Here is a 20,909-nt window from a genome sequence, read left to right as displayed (position 1 = left end):
CAGTTTTAATTTATTATGTGATAAAAGAGTTTACGACTACTTTCAGAATCTTTTTTTTTTTTTTTTTTCTGAGACGGAGTCTTGCTCTGTTGCCAGAGCTAGAGTACAGTGGCGCAGCCTCGGCTCACTGCAACCTCTGCTTCCTGGGTTCAAGTGATTCTCTTGCCTCAGCCTCCTGAGTAGCTGGGACTACAGGCACACGCCACCACAGCCAGCTAATTTTTGTACTTTTGGTAGAGACGGGGTTTCACCATGTTGGCCAGGATGGTCTCGATCTCTTGACCTCGTGATCCGCCTGCCTTGGCCTCCCAAAGTGCTGAGATTACAGGCGTGAGCCACTGTGCCAGGCCCCAGAACATTACTTTTTTATTGAGGCTTTTAAATGGAACAAATGAAGCAAAAGAATTGTTATGCTTTGCCTAGCTTTAGAGATGTAAACGCTTGTGCAATGAAGAAATGTAATTAAATGAAAGAAGTTAAATAAACTAACAATTCATATTAATGATCAGTGGTAGAAATGTTTAGTTTTCTGCTACATTTTCAATCCAGAATTAATTAGCTTATAAACTAAAATACACGGAAAGGTGAGGATTCACTTGAATCACAATGCAACAAATATGAACTAGATTTCTAATTCCTTGTAACTTTTTGTAAAAATTCCATAACTTTTTTGGTATAGATTTTATTATGGATGAAATTTGATCCCCAGTTAGTATTCCACACAAATTTTTAAAACGGCATCTTGGTGTTTGCTTTCTTCTGCTCTAAGTAGGCTCCTTACATTTTTCTTGAATTAATTTGCAAAGTATATGTCTATCTATGAGTTAGTATTAAGATAGAAAAATGATAAATAAAAAATAGTAGAGGTACATAATCTGAAAGAGCATTAAGACATGTCTCCCACACCATAACAGTGGTATAAAACATGAAGGTGACGCCTGATAGGATCCACAATAAAGTAAGAAAATGTCTGTTCATGATTCTTTGCTGAAGGATAGCACATACCAGCAGAATCCTGAAAAAGACAAACCTAAATTACTATTTTTATTTTTATTTTATTTAATTAATTAATTAATTAATTTATTTATTTATTTATTTTGAGATGGAGTCTTGCTACGTCGCCCAGGCTGGAGTGCAGTAGTGCGATCTTGGTTCACGGTGACCTCTGCCACCCGGGTTCAAGTGATTCTCCTGCCTCAGCTTCCCGAGTAGCTGGGATTACAGGCATGTGCCACCATGCCTAGCTAATTTTTGTGTTTTTAGTAGAGACGGGGTTTCAGCATCTTAGCCAGGCTAGTCTTGAACTCCTGACTTTGTGATCCACCCGTCTCGGCCTCCCAAAAGGCTGGGATTACAGGTGTGAGCCACCCCGCCCGGCCAATCCTAAATTAGTTAGTATACAACTACATTTAAGTGATAATCAACATATTTGCCTATTATGTATTTTCTGTCAAAACAGGAAACATGGATAAAATCTTTGACAATAAATTGGCAGTTAACTAATGATTTAAAATATTTATGGACAGCACAGTCTACTATGATAGGAATACATATGTACTATACTTACATGCATAATTTTTGTCTTTAAGGAATTTATAGTCCCAAGACAAATCCCATCATTTAAAAAAAGTGCTTTTAAAGTGCTAATATTGCAAAAATTTTATATTTAGCAATTTTCTATCTTTGTTTTCTCTCTTTTTTTTTTTTTTTTAACTGTTTTTGGAGTTGGAGTCTTACTCTGTTGCCCAGTCTGGAGTACAGTATTGGTACCATCACGGCTCACTGCAACTTTCGCTTCCTGGGTTCAAGCAATTCTCATACCTCAGGCTCCAAGTAGCTGGGATTACAGCCGTCTGCCACCACACCTGGTTAATTTTTTGTATTTTTTGTAGAGATGGGGTTTTACCATGTTGGCCAGGCTGGTTTCGAACTCCTGACCTCAAGTGATCTGCCCTCTCAAAGTGCTGGGATTACAGGCATGAGCCACTGCACGGGGTGGGGACTATGTTTCTTTTGTTTATCACTGTGACTTAGCCCAGCACAATAGCTGATACACAGTATATGTTTAATAAATACTTGTTAAGTGATCGAATGAAGATACTTAGAAACTGCTTTGAATGTAATAATATCTTTTGTATAATACTGAAATTCAAGTACCAGATTCTATGTATAAAGACACATTTATGGCATTCTTTTTTTTTTTTTTTGATGGAGTCTCGCTCTGTCGCCCAGGCTGGAGTGCAGTGGCACGATCTCAGCTCACTGCAACCTCCACCTCCCAGGTTCAAGCGATTCTCCTGCCTCAGCCTCCCTAATAGCTGGGACTACAGGTGCGTGCCGCCACACCCAGCTAATTTTTTGTATTTTTAGTAGAGACGGGGTTTCACAGTGTTAGCCAGAATGGTCTCGATCTCCTGAGCTCGTGATCTGCCTGCCTCGGCCCCCCAAAATGGGATTACAGGTGTGAGCCACCAGGCCTGGCGACATTTATGGCATTCTTATTTATCTGCCCTATAAATGATGGTTTGACAGACTAAGAGAACAGTGTTCTACTCCATCTGAGTCACAGATTTAGCTCTAAAATAAGTAGGCAATGTTATTAGATACAGATGACAGAAAGGAAGCCAGGGAAAAAAGTTCAAACTGTTCTCCAAACAAAAGCATACTCTATCAACTTTTAATTTTAACAAAACTCTAAATAACATTGTCTTTTCTCCTAGGCATAACATTGTCCTGATTGTTAACTCCAGTTGTAACAACTCTATTAATAAAAAGTAATTAAATTCTTTGGTTGCAAAAGTTCTCTCACACTTACATAGGCTGAAACTTTAAAGACAGAAGAGGTAATTTGTATTTTCTTGGTTTGAGGATTCTTTCGAACACTAAAAAAAGGAAGAAAAAGTGCTTTTAATATATAATAGGCATTGGCATATACATTTCAGTAGTGATCCCTTTTAGTATTTAAGTGTTCTTCTTCATATAGAACATGGAAATACATACTACCCAACTAAGTGGTTTGAAAAAATGGCATCTGAGGCTTCATCCAAGAATGGGCAAGGTCAACTGAATTGAAATAGCAGAAAATTGAATCTTACAGTTAGAAGGTTTAAGGTCAGTCTGAGACTCAGATGATGAAATTACCTTCCCAGGCTACAGAGACAATTATTGGACAAATAGGGATTTGTAAAAATCAGACTGAAGTGTAAACAGCCATATGGGGTAGATAAAAGCATGCTAGACTGAAGACTTAATGTAAATACAAATGCTAGTTCTGCCACTGACCTATTCTTTCACTTTGAGTAGGATTAACCTTTCTGAGCCTCAATTTTCTCACATGTAAATTGGGAATAATATGTTCCTTTCAGTATATGAAAATCAAATGAGATAATGTATATAAAAACTATTTGTTGGCCAGTCGCGCTGGCTCATGGCTGTAATCTCAGCACTTTGGGAGGCCTAGGCAGGTGGATCACCTGAGGTCGGGAGTTCGAGACCAGCCTGACCAACATGGAGAAACCCTGTCTCTACTAAAAATACAAAAACGTAGCTTGTAATCCCAGGTACCCGGGAGGCTGAGGCAGGAGAATCGCTTGAACCCAGGAGGCGGAGGTTGCGATGAGCCAAGATTGCATCATTGCACTCCAGTCTGGGCAACAAGAGTGAAACTCTATCTCAAAAACAAACAAACAAACAAAAAACCCCCCAAAAACCCAAACAACTATTTGTTAAATCATATATTGCTAAGTTATATCATATTAAAAATATTTTTTTTTCAGTAGCTTTCTTTCAGTTACTCTCCCCACAAAAGATTTCCTATGGCAATGTGTAGTGAGAAAGCAAACTAAGGATTGAGAAAATAAGCTACAGATATATATTTATAATTTGTTACAGACATATAAATAAATATACACACACCTTATATTTATAATGCCTTACAGTTTGTAAAACATTTTTTACACAATTTTTAACTTTATTATTTTTTATTTTTGTAGAGACAAAGTCTTGCTATATTGCCCAAGCTGGTCTTGAAACCCTGGCCTCAAGAGATCCTTCTGCTTTGGCCTCCCAAAGTCCTGGGATTACAGGTGATGGCCACTGCACCCTGCCTCCAAAATACCCTTATATACATTATCTCATTTAAAGATCACACAACTCATTGAGGTAGGCATTATTTTGTCAATTTTATGGACAATATAACTAAAGAAGCTAAATGCTATAATTAAGATAAGCTAAATAAAAGTGGTATTTCTGGGAATAGAATACAGGTGACTCAGAGTCCAGTCATCTTTCTGTTACACCTCAGCTCCTTATCCCAGACCTATACACTCTATAAATATTTAATACATATGTATCAAAGGTATTATTAATGTGTGACATGTATAGGTAAAATTTAAAGGAAGATACCCTCTTCTCTACTTTTTTAGGTGTAAGTATTGCTTCTCCATCTACTACATATGTAAAAGTAATTGGGAGAGGGAGAGAAGAAGGAGGAGGAGGAGGAAAAAGGAAGACTCAGTTTGAGCGGTGTGTGTGTATGTGTGGTTGAGCTTGTGTATCTTTTGGGGATGACCAGCCATAGCCATTTCAGGGTTCAAGAATCTTAGGTGGTTTTCATCTCTACTAGATATTTCATTTAGACTTAAACCCAGGATTAAATTGATTTCCAAATATTTCTATGACATAGGTGAAGTTCATTTTCTTTTGATTTCTCTATTGCTCAACATACTGCTTAAAAGTTGAATACTACTTTTAAGATTTTGTGCTTACCCAAGGGATGACTATAACCACTATACATAAAATACTTTGCATGCACCTACATAATCACCTAGGTCAATATAAAGAACATATCTATGGTTATATCTAATTCTAAGTATTGATCTGTGGGTGGTTATCTGGTATAAACATACATAAAGATTCACCAAATTGTGTGTATATTTATGATTTATTCATTTTACTATACATAAATTATTTCCATTTAAAAATCTGAAGAAAGAAAAAACTTTGTAAAAGTGTTTATCAAATCAGTTTAGAGGAAAATTTGGTATTTGATACTAGAACAATCACTTAACACATATAAACATGTGCCACAAGTATATTGGCCGGGCATGGTGGCTCACATGGCTCACACCTGTAATCCCAGCACTTTGGGTAGCCGAGGTAGGCAGATCGCCTGAGGTTAGGAGTTCCAGACCGGCCTGGCCAACATGGTGAAACTCCGCCTCTACTAAAAATACAAAAATTAGCTGGGCTGTGGTGGCATGCGCCTGTAGTCCCAGCTACTTGGGAAGCTGAGGCACGAGAATCGCTTGAACTTGGTAGGCGGAGGTTGCAGTGAGCCAAGATTGCACCACTGCATTCCAGCCTGGGTGATAGAGTGAGACTCCCATCTCAAAAACAAAAACAAAAACAAGTGTATTGTTTTAGAAAGAAACCACCATTTGTACATTATTAGATGTTAGTTACTAATAGAAAGAAATCATATTATTCTATTACCTCTGATCCTATATTAGTATTACTTTAAAATATCTCTAAAATCATTTGTCTAATTTTTTATAGGCCTAGCAAGAAAGTACAGTTATCACTTGTCCTGTATCTCTTAAGAAAAAAGGAACAGGAAATATAAAGTGATACTGATATTTCAAGTGATAGTGCTCTATGGCATTCTACTAATAATTGCATTATATCAGATCTTTATCCATCACTAACTCCATCCTCTGAAAACCATGGTTTTTAAGGATAAAGAAACATAATATCCATATAATATTCTTTAAAGTGTAATTATATTAATGGTTTGGACATAATATAGTTGTTTCTTGTCAATGTCATTTGCGATTATTTCTGAGGATCAGTCCCATATTGACTCTAAACTCCGGGGTGTCCAGACTATTCTAAGTAACTCTGCACACTTTAAAAAACAAGGACCTGACTGGGCGCAGTGGCTCATACCTGTAATCCCAGCACTTTGGGAGGCTGAGGCAGGTGGATCACCTGAGTCCAGCCTGGGTAATATGGTGAAACCCTGTCTCTACAAAAAATATGAAAAACTTAGCCAGGTGTAGTGGTGCATGCTTGTGATCCCAGCTATTCGGGAGGCTAAGGTGGGAGGACTACCTGAGCCCAGGAGGCAGAGGTTGCAGTGAGTCGAGATTGTGCCACTGTACTCCAGCCTGGGCAACAGAGAGATACCCTGTCTCAAAAAAAATAAAAAGATAAAAAATAAATAAAATAGGCCGGGCGCAGTGGCTCACGCCTGTGATCCCAGCTCTTTGGGAGGCTGAGGTGGGCAGATCACCCGAGGTCAGGTGTTTTGAGACCAGCCTGGCCAACATGGTAAAACCCCGTCTCTACGAAAAATAAAGAAATTAGCCAGGCATGGTGGCGTGTGCCTATAATCCCAGCTACTTGGGAGACTGAGGCAGGAGAATCCCTTGAACCCAGGAGGTGGAGGTTGCAGTGAGCTGAGATTGCGCCACTGCACTCCAGCCTGGCCTGGGTGACACGGTGAGACTCCATCTCAAAAAATAAATAAATAAAATTTAAAAAATAAAAAAAGGTGTGTTTTATAGGACCTGTTATAATGGATGAGGAAGAAAATATTTTAATAACATTTTTACCCTTTTGTTTGAGTTAGAGACTCCTAAAATCATACCCTGTAGTGTGCTCCCAACATGTACAAACATAAGGGATGGACTGTGCTAGAATGGATTAGCAATAATATTTATCTGCAAGGGCAGGTTAGACACTGTAAAGCAGTCATACTTTTTCTTAGCATCCAAAAATGTAGAAGAGAATCGCAGGTGAGAATCTGGAGAAGGGAATGTTGGGAAAAATAGCAGTTTCTTCAATGTGTAGGTTCTAAACCTATTTCTACTTCAAGTATCTCCAACACAATCTCCTCCTCCATAGCACACAGTAGTGAGGAATTCCACAGGTTCATGTGGCTGATGGGGTACAATGCGTTGTGGTAGTAGTGGTAGTAGTAGGTGTGTACATGCATGAGTGCGTGTGTGTGTGTGTGTGTGTGTGTGTAGGGTATACAGAGAAGTCTCTTCAGGGAGTGCTAGAAGCAGTCTAGCAGGTTTACATGAACTTCAAATAATTAGGACAGTATGTTTGATATATTAATAAGTATGTGTATGCTTTTTCTGAAATTCTGTTTCTAACATATCTTCTTCCAATAATCTGTATGTGTTGACAATAACTTGTTCACTAAAATCACAGAGAGATTATAGAAACATTTTTGTTTTTAAAAACCATAAAATAATTGCATAACTAAATTATGCAGTTTGCTGTATAGCTATATGACACATGGAATGGATATGAGAATTAAGGTGTTGAGTATAAGTAAAGAAACAATTATGAGTCCAATGAGAAGCTAATTCTGTTTTTCTCCTATTAAAGTAAAATTATATAACTAACTTTTAAGACCTTTTGCTTTCTGTTGTTTTGCTTATTAAGAAGATCCAACATCTTCATAACTGAAAAACCCAACCAAAGAACATTCACTTCAGTTAAAAGAAAGGTACGAATAAGAAATTTGTAAGGTTTTAATTCTCATTTGATCTTCAAAAAGAAAAATGCTACTAGAATACCTCAAACTGTATAAGCACTGGGATTAATTTGAAAAGGTAAAGATTACACCTACATGAAAATTCTTCCACTTCTTTGGAACAAAGGTAATAATTGTTTTTACTATTAGTTAAGCAAACTCAAACATCTGGAGGGATCTCCTGTGTTCCCTTCAGATTTAAAAGGAGGCTTGGTAAGAAAAAAAGAAGGCTTGGAAGATGGCAGTTGGTAACAGGTCTGAATGAGGAAAAAAGCAGAAGAGCTAGATGAAGAATGAGGGGACTGAGAACTAAATGACAGAGCAATCCAGAAATCTTTCTATTCTGGAAGAGAGGGGGAAGGTTATGAGAGGGGGGTGAGGGTAGAGCTTTTTATATGCTTTGGTTGTTAATATGACCACTGAATGATGTTGTGTAATTCCATCATGGTTAAACAAATAATTTATTCTATTAACTAGAGATTTACATATTGTGATCTAGCAACATTACCTCAACAGATCCTTATAGATAAGTTTTGTTGTTTCCAGATATGGGCTAATCACATCTTCATACTGACAAAGGGCTCCGCCAAGGCAAAGATGTTTGAAAAGACAAAACAGGAACTCTTCTCTATCTGGTTGGCTGAATATTTCATATTTTTCTGAGTCTTCCACTAGCAAAACCTAAGATGATAAAATTCATCTTAATGTAACATAACTCAAGATTTTAACTTTTATGTTTTCAAAGGTTTCATTTTATATACCTAAAAATAATCTTACACCTATTTTAAGAACCAATCTTGAGTCAACTGAAGAGAGTAACCTGTAATCTACATTTATTTGCCTCTATTTTATCACTAGGAACTGACATTCAATGAAAAGAACAAATCAAAATTTAAAACACATTGGCTAAGTCTTCCCTCCTTCCACTTTATTTCTTTATTATAGTTTATATTTTTAGTAATTGTTTTAGTGTTATGTCACCTCAAATATTATTTGGAAATAAATAGGAGCATAAATAAATGAGGACACTTCTCCATCCCATAAGGCCTCCATCTTGGCTTCTACCCAGAGACTAAACGGTCATTTTCTAAGCTCTCTCCTCTTATGGATTTTGTATCACTATTGTTCTTACTCCCACAAGTACTCCTTTTTGAACCATTCAGGTGCTGGAGCCTCATATCCAGCTCTCACTTTCCTGCTGTCCTCTAGTAAGATCAATTCACACACCACCTATTGACAACGACTCTTGCTCTTCTGAGGTCTTGCTACCTCATACAGAAAGCAGAAAACTAGATCCGATGTAGGGGATTTTCTTATGCCATTGGGAAATACAGACCACTGATTCATTTATCAATTGTAGTGGGTATAAAAAGGTGACCAATGTAAGATATAACATATATTTTTTCCACTGGATTGTTTATATCCTACCTACTTTGTTTATTTTTTCTTTTTTTAGAGATGGAGTCTCACTATGTTGCCCAGGCTGGTGTCAAACTCCTGGGCTCAAGTGACCTTCTTGCCTCAGCCTCCCTATTTTAAAAAAAGAATGTGAAGGCTGGGCATGGTGGTTCATGCCTATAATCCCAGCACTTTGGGAGGCCATGGCAGGAGGATCGCTTGAGGCCAGGAGCTTGAGGCCAGCCTGAGCAACATAGTGAGACCTCATCTCTACTAAAACCATCCCCCAAAATAAGCTGGACGTGGTGGTGAATGCCTGTAGCCCTAGTGAATCAGGAGGTTGAGGTGGGAGGATTGCTTGAGCTCAGAAGATGATTGAAGCTACAGTGAGCCATGACTGCACCACTGCACTCCAGCCTGGGTGACAGAGAAAAAAAAAAAGTGAAATAGCTAAAAATAAAATATAGATATAATAAGACCCAAATAATAAAAGACAAATAAACTATGGTCAAGAAATAAAGTAGAAAAAAAAATACATACAAACAACTTTAGATGGGAGGGATGTCAAGATGGTTGACTAGAGGCATCTGGCACTCACTTCCTGAACAAAGTAGAACCAAAATAGCAAGTAGATAATCACACTTCAAAGAGGGCATCTAAGGCCAGGCGTGGTGGCTCATGCTTGTAATCCCAGCACTTTGGGAGGCCGAGGCGGGCGGATCACGAGGTCAGGAGATCGAGACCACGGTGAAACCCCGACTCTATTAAAAATACAAAAAAAGTTAGCCGGGCGTGGTGGCAGGCGCCTGTAGTCCCAGCTACTTGGAAAGGCTGAGGCAGGAGAATGGCGTGAACCCGAAAGGCAGAGCTTGCAGTGAGCCGAGATTGCGCCACTGCACTCCAGCCTGGGCGACAGAGCAAGACTCCGTCTCAAAAAAAAAAAAAAAAAAAAAAGAGGGCATCTAAGAGAGAACACTGGAATTCAACAGAGAGGTGACAGGAAACACACAAGCACAGAAGGAGCTGGGATTGGCTGGGAGTCTGGAGAGGCTTCCCAATGCAGGGAAATGGTAAGTGAAAGACCCCAGCAGTCTACATTTCTACTGTGGACTCCTGCAATCCTCACCATGGGAGAGCTCCTCAACCCTCATGGGCCCAGAGACTAGTAATAGGCTGCTGCCTGGAGACCACACGATGGCACTGCTCCAGGGAGGAGCTCATGCTGCCTCCCACCACCCACCACCCCTCCCCCACCTCCAACTTCTAAGCAGCTGCAGGATGGCACCATTTTGAGAATCCAACTCCTACCAGACCGCATCCTTCTTTGGGGCCCAACAGTCCTTGCATCTCCACATCCCTAGAGCCCCAGTGACATCCCCAAATGTCCACCTGGACTCTGCATGGTGTCTTGTACCCTGGGGAATGAGTGATGCAGTACACTGAGGAGGCTGCCCTTGAGACAAAGGGAGACAAAGTGTGTGTTCCCCAGAACCTGAAACCCACTTACCTGGGGCCGCTGTCACTGATAGCAACCTTGCCACCACAAGCAGCAGGTCTACCACGCACTTGCATGTTCCCTAAAGATGGGGTCTCCCACCCACAGCTGAGGGGCTGAAGCATACACTACTGGCAGCGACCTTGTACCTCCCATTCCCTTGGTAGCAGGGCCACTACACGCTTGCATGTGCCCTGAAGCCTGGCTCTCCCTACTGTTGCTGCCACTACTGCCATGGCCACTGTTGCTGGGGGCTGAAATGTGTGCTCTCCAGAACCCAAGAGCCACCTGCCAGTGGCTGCAGCCACTGACAGCAACCCCACCCCACCCCCTGCAGCAGGGCCACAGCTCCCTTGCACATGCCCTCAGGATGAGCTTTCTCCACTCATTGCCCCTGCTGCTTCCATCTGAGCACTTTGCTAGGGGGCTTGAGGATCACCCTGCCCAACTCACAAGAGACTCCACCTGTATGCACCACTGGAGGACCTGAGGACAGCCCCTCTGGCCTGGCACTGTCCCCCATCCAGTGCCCAAGCACACCCAGGACTCTGGGGTTTTCCCCATCCCATCCACCACCACCACTGCTGACATCTGTGCACTCCTCTTGGGGACCTGAGCACAGGCCTACTCAACTGGCCACCACCACAGCAGCTGGCACCCACCCATACTTGCTCCCTGGGGGCCTGGGGATTGGCCTGCCTAGCATGTCACAGCCACCACTAATATAAGTGTGTACTGCTTGGGAACCCAAAGGTTGTGCCACCACTGCTACAGCCATCATCCATTTAATGCACACTGCCTGAGGACCCAAACACACATCCACACACCCAGCCCACCACTAACACTGCTGGCATATGAGCAAGCTGCGTGGAGGCCCAAGAATCAGCCTGCTTGGACCTGCTAACACCACTGCCTGCCTACACTGCTCAGGGGCCCAAGGACAGGTGTGCTTTGGCCAGCTGCTGCCACTACTGGGGCCCAAATACTGGCCTAACTGTCCCCAGCAAAACCTCACTCCAGCCTCTACTAATAATTGCAACCTAAGCCACTGAGGAAACCACAGACACCAGTGATGCTGAGTACACCTGAATAAATCATATGGAGACTACACTACTGCATACACCCAGAAACAAAACCAAAGTGCTCTACCCAACCAACACCATAAGTACATCTTCGGGAAAAAGTCTTCTCCTAAAAAAGGCAATCCAATAAATTCAAAGAAGTGACCGTTAAACTAGATGCACAGATATTAATATAAGGACACAAGAAATACGAAAAGGCAAGAAAAGATGACACCTCCAAAGGAACACAATAATTCTCCAGCAACAGATTTAATAGAAAATACATTTATGAGCTATAAGAAAAAAATTCAAAATAATGATATGGCCAGGCATGGTACCTCACACCTGTAATCCCAAAACTTTGGGAGGCTGAGGTGGGCGGATCGCTTGAGCCCAAGAGTTTGAGAGCAGCCTGGGCAACATGGTGAAACCCTGTCTCTAGTCCTAAAAAAAAATTCTCTCAAAAAATTAATGATATTAAAGAAGCTCAGTGAGATACAAGAAAGCACAGATAAAGGATACAAAGAAATCAGAAAAACAATTCAGGATATGAATGAGAAATTCACCAAAAAGATAGATATCATTAAAAAGCACCAAACAGAAATCCTAGAACTGAATAATTCAATGAATGAAATAAAAGATTCAATTGAGAGTTTCAACAATAGACTACATAAAGCCAAAGAAAGAGTTTCAGAACTTGAAGACAGGTCTTTTGAAGTAACCCAGTCAGACAAAAAAAAAAAAAGAGAAAAAGAACGAACAAAACGTACATTACATATAGGATACCATAAAGCAAACACAGTTTTGAATTATGGGTGTTCCAGAAGGTGAAGAGAAGCCCAAAGGCATAAAACAAAATCTATTTAACAAAATAATAGCTGAAAACTTTTCAATTCTAACAAGAGATTTAGATGACCAGATACAGGAACCTTAAAGATCCCCAAATAAGTACAACTCAAAAAGGTCTTCTTGAAGGCACATTATCATCAGATCATCAAAAGTTAAAGAAAAAGAATTCTAAAAACAGCAAGAGAACAGTATCTAGTCACATATAAGGAAATCCTCAATAGACTCACAATGGATTTCTCAGAAGAAACCTTACAGGCCAGTAGGGGATGGGATGATTCAAAGTGCTGAGAGAGAAAACAAACAAAGAAAAAAACTAGCAGCCAAAAATACTATACCCAGCAAAATTATCCTTCATAAATGAAAGAGAAAGTATTTCCTAGACAAGCCAAAATGGAGGAATTCATCATCATTAGGCCTGCCCTGTAAGAAATGGTTGAGGGAGACCTACACCTGAAAGCAAAATTTGAAAACACAGAAGGATTCAAATATTGCCACTAAAGAAAACCATCAAACCCCAAAGATAAACAAAAAGAGAAAAAGGAACAAAAGATATACAAAATAACCAAAAAAATTAACAAAATGACAGAAGTATGCCCTCACATATCAATAATAACCTTGAATATAAACAGATTAAATTTTTCACTTAAAATGTGTAAACTGGCTGAGTGGATTAAAAAAAAAAAACATGATCCAACTAACTATATGTTGCCTATAGCAAACTCACTTGACCTGTAAATAAAACAGTAAAAAGGGACAAAGAAACTCATTATATAATGCTAATGGGGCCAATTCAGGCAGAGGATATACTATTCTAAATATATATGCATCCAACACCAGCAGACATAAATATATAAAGCAAATATTATTAGAGCTAACAGAAGAAATAGACTCTAATACAGTAATAGTTGGGAAATTCAACACCCCACTCTCCACATCAGACAGATCATCTAGACAGAAAATTAATAAAGAAACACTGGATTTAAACTGCACTCTAGACGAAATAGACGCCTACAGAACATTTTATCCAACAGTTACAGAATATCTATTTTCATCAGCACATGGAACAGTCTTCAGGATAGACCATATGCTGGGTCACAAAACAAGTCTCAACACACTTAAAAAATTGAAAACATACCAAGTATCTTCTTATACCACAAGGGAATAAAACTAGAAATCAATAACAAAAGAAATTTTGGAAACGATACAAATACATGAGAACCAACAACACATTCCTGAATGACCAGTGAGTCAATGAACAAATTCAGAAGAAAAATTTAAACTTTCTTGAACAAATAAAAATGGAAATATAACATACCCATGCCTATGGAATACAGCAAAATTAGTGCTAAAAGAGAAGTTTACAGCAATAAATGCCTATATCAAAAAAGTACTAAGACTTCAAATAATCTAATGATGCACCTCAAGAAACTAAAAAAGCAAGAACAAACCTAAGTTAGTATAAGGAAATAAATACCAGAGCACGAATAAACAAAATAGAGACAAAAATAAATAAACAAACAGAAAGGAACTCTAGATGGAGAAAGGCTATCAAAATTGTACATTACACTTAACACTACCATACAAGGGAAAGAGGAAAATACAATGAATTATACAACAATCACTGTCTAGTAGCAAGTGCACTTAATTATGAAAATTGATTAAGCTCATTCACAGTCTCTACCGAAAACTTACCAACAGGTCATTGCATATAAGAAGTATTTAAAAAACTCAACTCTATGGTGTTGTCCATACACAGTTTATTTATAATGCCTTGATGAAAACCAAGGTTAGGTATGTCTAGGAAAATACAGGTAAGGGAAAGCAGTCCATACTTAATTGCTCTCTGGGTGTGCCACATGCAACACTTGCACATCTCCACTTCCTTCCTTCCTCCCTCCTTCCCTCCCTTCCTCTGTAAGAAAATGATGATGTGTTATTGAGGCCCATGTTTGCAACTATCTGAAGATCTGGCTTAAGAGAAAGGTGAATAAAGTACTTACGAATGAGTAGTTAACACATTTCTTACGTGAATACTCTCATATATTGAACTGATTAGACTGTGCAATTTTTTGGGGGTGGAGGAGACAGGGTCCCACTCTGTCACTCAGGCTGGAGTGCGATGGTGCCATCTTGGCTCACTGCAGCCTCAACTTCCTGAGTTCAAACAAGCCTCCCACCCCAGCCTTCCAAGAAGCTGAGACTACAGGTACACACCACCATGACCAGGTAATTTTTTTTCTTGTTTTAGATGGAGTCTCGCTCTGTCGCCCAGGCTGGGGTGCAGTGGCGCAATCTCAGCTCATTGCAACCTCTGCCTCCTGGGTTTAAGCAATTCTCCTGCCTCAGCCTCCCTAGTAGCTGGGATTACAGGCGCGTGCCACCATGCCTGGCTAATTTTTGTATTTTTAATAGAGACGGGTTTTCACCATGTTGGCCAGGCTAGTCTTATACTCCTGGTCTCAAGTGATCCACCTGCCTCTGCCTCCCAAAGTGCTGGGATTACAAGCATGAGCTACCATGCCCAGCTAGGCTGTGTAATTTTAAAAAATATAATAATTTTTAAAAATTTTTTGGAATGAATGTGAAAACAATATTCTATGGCTTTTCTCCCTCTCCATTCACATACAGATCTCTTCAGCTATGTAGCTCTTAGACAGAGGTCACACTTCTGAGCCACAGTCAGGAAAGTGGTAGTTATTAGTACTTACATTACAGTGAGCCAATACAATCTGTAGTGCTGCACAATGAGGGACCCTTTTTAGTTCAGGCTAAAGCTGGATGTTAGTTTTATTTTTTATCAGCCAGAAAGCAACCAAGTTAAAAGCCTTTCCTCCCTATTGCCACAGAGTAGCAATGAACCCAAGAGCAAGCCATACAGGCAACTAGTAGAAAAACACTGAGCTCCAGCATTTCATGAATAGAGGTGTTATTCATGGCAATAAATAAGACAGACAGCAAGCAGTTTTGCAGAGTATTCTGTTGGAAAACTAATACTTCTTTTTTAAAAACAATGTCCACTGATGATGCTCTTTCTGTAGAAGTGACAGTGAATTATCTAAAATTAGAGGTAAGGGTCTTTAGACCCTTATGCCAGAGAAGAAGTGTGAGAGAAAAGAGCTGCCAATAGTACCCAAAAGGAGGGAAGCCCAGACCAAACATTTCCTCATTAGTAATTTCCAATCCTTGGTAAGGAGAAGTAGAAATTAATATGAGATCCCTACTGCATAGTATTTTTTGTTTTGTTTTGTTTAATTTTTTCTTTTGAGATGAAATCTTGCTCTTTCACCCAGGCTGGAGTGCAGTGGTGTGATCTCGGCTCACCGCAACCTCTGCCTCCCAGGTTCAAGGAATTCTTGTGCCTCAGCCTCCCAAGTAGCTGAGATTACAGGCACCCACCACCATACCTGGCTAATGTTTGTGTTTTTAGTAGAGACAGGATTTTGCCATATTGGCTATACTGGTCTCGAACTCCTGACCTCAGGTGATCTGTCCACCGTGGCCTCCCAAAGTGCTGGGATTACAGGAGTGAGCCACCATGCCCGGCCATGTACATTATTTATATTATCTCATGTTAGATATACTTCATTTACCTAAGAGCAAACTATATGTAGTCTCATTCAATTGTGTGTGTTTGGGTATTCTCAGTAAGTTAATTTTATTTTCTTCTTTAACTAAGTTAATGAGTGCTTTTAGGTATTGCCTTAGTGTAGACTGGTTGGATGCCTCCCTTTCTCCTACAGACAAGATTCCTGTGTCCGGAATGATGGATCAGTAGCTTCCCTAGTTCACTGCTATCTGGATTTGTAATACATCAGACTTGTACATCTCCCTTCTCTCTTAATTGAGGATAATAATAACAGTGGTAATTAATAGTAGTTGCTAATATTTTGGAAAACTTACTAAGCTCCAGCCATTGTGCTAAGCAAAGTAAGTGCATTATCTCACATAATTCTCAAATTATGCCTACTTTATAGATGAAGAAACTGAAGCTTAGAGAAGTTAAGAATCAGCTACTAAGTGACAAAGACTGGATTTGAACATACGGCTATTTGACATGAAAGCCCTCATTTTTAACTACTTTAATACTCTCAATAATTGGAACAATGATAATATCAATAATACATTTCTTTTTTCTGTTTTTTAGAGACAAGGTCTCACTTTGTTGCCCAGACTGGAATGCAGTGGCACAATCATAGCTCACAGCAGCCTCAAACTCCTGGGCTCAAGCAATCCTCCCACCTCAGCTCCCCAAGTAGCTGGAACTACAGGTGCACTCCACTGCACCTGGCTTATTTCTTCATATTTTTGTAGAGATGGGGGTCTTGCTCTGTTGCCCAAGCTGACATTTCATTTTAACAGCATTTGATATTTCTAAAAGGTAACATGTAAATGCTTCCTCAATTAATTTTCTCAATGATTTTAGGAAGAAGGTAGAATGGGCACTTTCACCTTCATGTTGTATAGATAAGATCTTGAGGCTCAAAAGATTGAGAAATTTGCCTAAGATTATTATCTTCTAAATAATAAATCAGGAATCAGGTAAATGATCTATATATTTTAATTCCAAGTTCAGTATACTTTTCACTAAAACAAAATTGAATTTAGTTAATACAATGGCTTTGTTGATATTAGCAATGAGATAAAAAGATTCTTTTACTCCTGGGATGTTTTTATTTATTTATCTAAGTTTATTTTTGAGAAAAGGTCTTGTTCTGTCACCCAGGTTGCAGTGCACTGGCATGATCACAGCTCATTGCAGCCTTGACTTCCCAGGCTCAAGCAATCTTCTCACTTCAGCCTTCCGAGCTGGGACTTCAGTCTTCCGGGCAGCTGGGAATACAGGTGTGAGCCACTAGCCTTGGCTAACTTTTGTAGTTTTTATGGACAGGGTTTTGCTATGTTGCCCAAGCTGGTCTTGAACTCCTGGGCTCAAACCATCCATCCGCCTCAGCCTCCCAAAGTGCTGGAATTACAAGCGTGAGCTACTGTGCCCAGCCCCGGGATGTTTTTAATATTCATTTGATAAGTTAAAAGGCCCACATTGAGCAAAAATGGCCTTATTAAATAGGCCAGGATTTCCCTGCTTCAGCACTATAGATATTTTGAGCCAGATAACTTTGTTGTGACTGTCCTGTGAGTTATATGACGTTTTGCAGCATCTCTACCCATCAGATGTTAGTAGCACCTATTTGAGAATTACTAAAATACACAAATAATTAATTGACGGTTAAAGTGCCATCTAAGTAGAAATCTACCAATGTTAGGATTATTACTGATCATTACTTATAAATAAGTGGTATTTTATGACAAGGTATTTCATGCTTTAAGCAGGCAAAGTTTTTGACATTTTTGCATTTCCTGAAATAAAATTTCACTGCAAAATTTTAAAATTCTGTACTTACTCTTCGTAACTCATCAGAAATGAGAAATGGATCACAAAAAGAATCTAAACATTTAACAATATGTCCACTGTCTCGTACAATATCTTCATCATATAACCGATGAAAAAATGACATTGAAAGCTGTGTGCAAGGAACATTTATAGCTTCAATTTTTTTCACTTCAGTTCCTGAAAAAAGATATTTTAAAAAGAATGGAGATAGAAAAATTTAGTATTCTCAACTATTTCCAAAATAAATCGCTATGCAGAAATTCTAAGAAGTTAACAAATATGACATTTTTGATATATTTAAAATATATATTAGGTTATGAATTTTATTAAATTCTTATTTTGTAGCTTCTTCATTTCTGTTAATCATTTAGAGTTTATAACAAGGCCAGGCATGGTTGCTCATGCCTATAATCCCAGCACTTTTGGAAGCAAAGGAGGGCGGATCACTTGAGGTCAGGAGTTCCAGACTAGCCTGGCCAACATGGCAAAACCTCCTCTCACTAAAAATACAAAAATTAGCCATGCGTGGTAGCACACACCTGTAATCCCAGCTACTAGGGAGGCTGAGGCAGGAGAACTGCTTGAACCTGGTGGGCAGAGGTTGCAGTGAGCCAAGATTGCGACACTGCACTCCAGCCTAGGCTGCATCTCAAAAAAAAAAAAAAAAGTTTACAACAAAATCTCACCATTTCAGGACTAGATGAATATAAATTAGAGGATACTTAAAAATGAAATACATTTATAAAAAAATGCAGTAGAGGATTCTTAATGCATATATTATCAGAATTGCCTACAAAAGCATAGGAATTGCTTCGTATGATTTTTTATTCCTATTAAGCTTAATGCTTTATAACTCAGTTTTTTTTCCTTTGAGATGGAATTTTGCTCTTATTTCCCATGCTAGAGTGCAATGGCGTGATCTCGGCTCACCACAACCTCTGCCAGCCTGGTTCAAGCGATTCTCCTGCTTCAGCCTCCTGAGTATCTGGGATTACAGGCATGCGCCACCATGCCTGGCTAATTTTGTATTTTTTAGTAGAGACGGGGTTTCTCCATGTTGGTAAGGCTGGTCTTGAACTCTCGACCTCAGGTGATCCGCCCGCCTCGGCTTCCCAAAGTGCTGGAATTACAGGCATGAGCAACCGCACCTGGCCACAAAAATTTTAATTGATGAGCATTTGTAAAGTCCTTGACTGTATCTTGAAAACATTTTCTCTTCATTTAAAAATTTCTTAGCTGGCGTGGTGGGTCACGCCTGTAATTCCAGCACTATGGACAGCCGAGGCAGGTGGATCACTTGAGGTCAGGAGTTCGAGACCAGCCAAGTCAGGAGTTTGAGACCAGCCTGGCTAACACAGTGAAACCCCATCTCTACTAAAAATACAAAAATTAGCTGCATGTGGTGGCAGGCTCCTGTAATCCCAGCTACTCGGGAGGCTGGGAAGTGGAGTTTGCAGTGAGCCGAGATGGCGCCACTGCACTCCAGCCTGGGTGACCCAATGAGACTCCATCTCAAACAAACAAACAAAAAATTTCTCCCTTGGGATCTCATTTATAGTATTTACTACAAAAGACGGTTTTCTAAGTGAAGGTAAATTTCAAATCAGGCCCTAATCAAATTATCCCAAATTAAGAATTACAGAAAACTGAAATAACAGCATTTCGTCTATTTTTCTCTTGTAGACATAGTTTTGCCCCTATCCTCCATCCCCTATCCCACACTTATTTCCTGAATTTATCATTCAGGAATGGATTTTCTGCTACCAGAGGTCCCATTAAATTACAGAAAGTCATAAAGATTAAAATGAATATTTTTATTATTACCTCCATTGATCACTGAATCAGTCTCTATGTAGACACATATACACACACTCTCATTCTGATAGAAGATGGGTGGTGTTCTTTTGTTCAAAGTCCTAACATTGTAGACCTAGGTGTGGTGGCCCTCGGTGTATCCCTACCCTGGATATATTTGCTGGATCTCTGACCTGAGAAGTAGCTTGTGCTTAAGAAGAGTAAGTAATGCTGGTGAATGTTTACACTAGCTATTTTGGCTGTCCACTTGAGAGTCATGCTAGGACCTGTTATTCTATGTCCTGAGCTGGGCTCATGTGGAGGCATGAAGGATGCCTGGAGCCAGGAACTGTGTATGCCTCAGTAATTGCAAAAGCTATGCTGCTAAGAAGCTTCCTTTGTTTAGAGGTAAGATCCTCTGAGGGATTAGATAAAGAAAAAAGGAGACCATAGGAAATGATAAAAGGAGTTCTAGGTGATGTTGAAAGACCAAAAAAACAAGAGCAGTGTAGAGCCCGATAGTTTCTGAAGACTGGTCAGTGGACACAGGAGAAGGGACTGACATCGGGCATGCCATTTTAATTAGCCTACCCTAGCTCTGATTTGGGGAGTGGAAGGAGGGTTTGGATGGTGAAAAAGTATGATTAAACTCAAACCACTTAATAAGAGATATGAAAATAGCATTTGCTGTGGACTGATTTCTATCCCTTCAAAATTCATATATTGAGACATAAAAAATAGCATTTTCTATGGACTGAACTGTATGGCCAAATATTCATATATTGAAGCTCTAACCCTCAACGTGATGGTAGTTGGAGATGGGGCCTTTGGGAAATAATTGGGTTTCAATGAGGTAGAAGGAGGGATGGTCATGGGACTTCAAAATATGAATTAAGAAGGACATAGTTCAGTCATTGAGTCTGTAACATGTAACCACTAGGACCCCAAATTCATGTTCTTCTCACATGCAAAATACACTCATTCCATTCCAACAGCGCCACAAACTTTTTTTTTTCTCAGACAAGGTCTCACTCTGTCACCCAGGCTGGAGTGTGGTGATGTGATCATGGCTCATTGTGGCCTCAAATTCCTGGACTCAAGTGATTCTTCTGCCTCAGCCTTCTGAATAGCTGGGACTACAGGTGTGTGCCACCACAGCCAGATAATTTTTTGTAGAGATAGCGTCTGCTGCGTTGCCCAGGCTAGTCTCAAATGCCTGGGTTCAAGTGATCCGCCCACCTTGGCCTCTCAAAGTGTTGGGATTACAGGGGTGAGCCACCTTGTCCTGCTCCCAAAATTTTCACTCACTCCAGTATCAACTCTAAAGTACAAAGTTTCTTCTAAATATCATAAAAATTGGATATGGGTAGA

General features: G+C 39.7%; 1 protein-coding gene across 2 annotated transcripts in view; it reads right to left on the bottom strand.

Annotated features, from left to right (window-relative positions):
* Window positions 1-498: 498 nt before the first annotated feature.
* Window positions 499-20,909, bottom strand: part of CFAP300 (cilia and flagella associated protein 300) — a 38,862-nt gene continuing 18,451 nt past the window's right edge. Inside the window, exons 4-7 of one of the 2 annotated variants that reach the window (XM_055272907.2) lie at window positions 17,755-17,921; window positions 8,058-8,230; window positions 2,816-2,882; window positions 499-1,015 (exon numbers count right to left, since the gene is read on the bottom strand). In XM_055272907.2, coding sequence (XP_055128882.1) covers window positions 887-1,015; window positions 2,816-2,882; window positions 8,058-8,230; window positions 17,755-17,921 — 536 coding nt within the window. In that variant the 3' untranslated portion in view covers window positions 499-886. Of the gene's footprint in view, window positions 1,016-2,815; window positions 2,883-6,741; window positions 6,743-8,057; window positions 8,231-17,754; window positions 17,922-20,909 lie in introns of both variants that reach the window. The other variant, XM_055272908.2, reaches the window with a different exon arrangement.

This window comes from Symphalangus syndactylus, chromosome 3 (genome assembly GCF_028878055.3).
Source record: "Symphalangus syndactylus isolate Jambi chromosome 3, NHGRI_mSymSyn1-v2.1_pri, whole genome shotgun sequence".
NCBI classification, from domain to species: domain Eukaryota; kingdom Metazoa; phylum Chordata; class Mammalia; order Primates; family Hylobatidae; genus Symphalangus; species Symphalangus syndactylus.
This window is presented reverse-complemented; position numbering and strand designations above follow the sequence as displayed.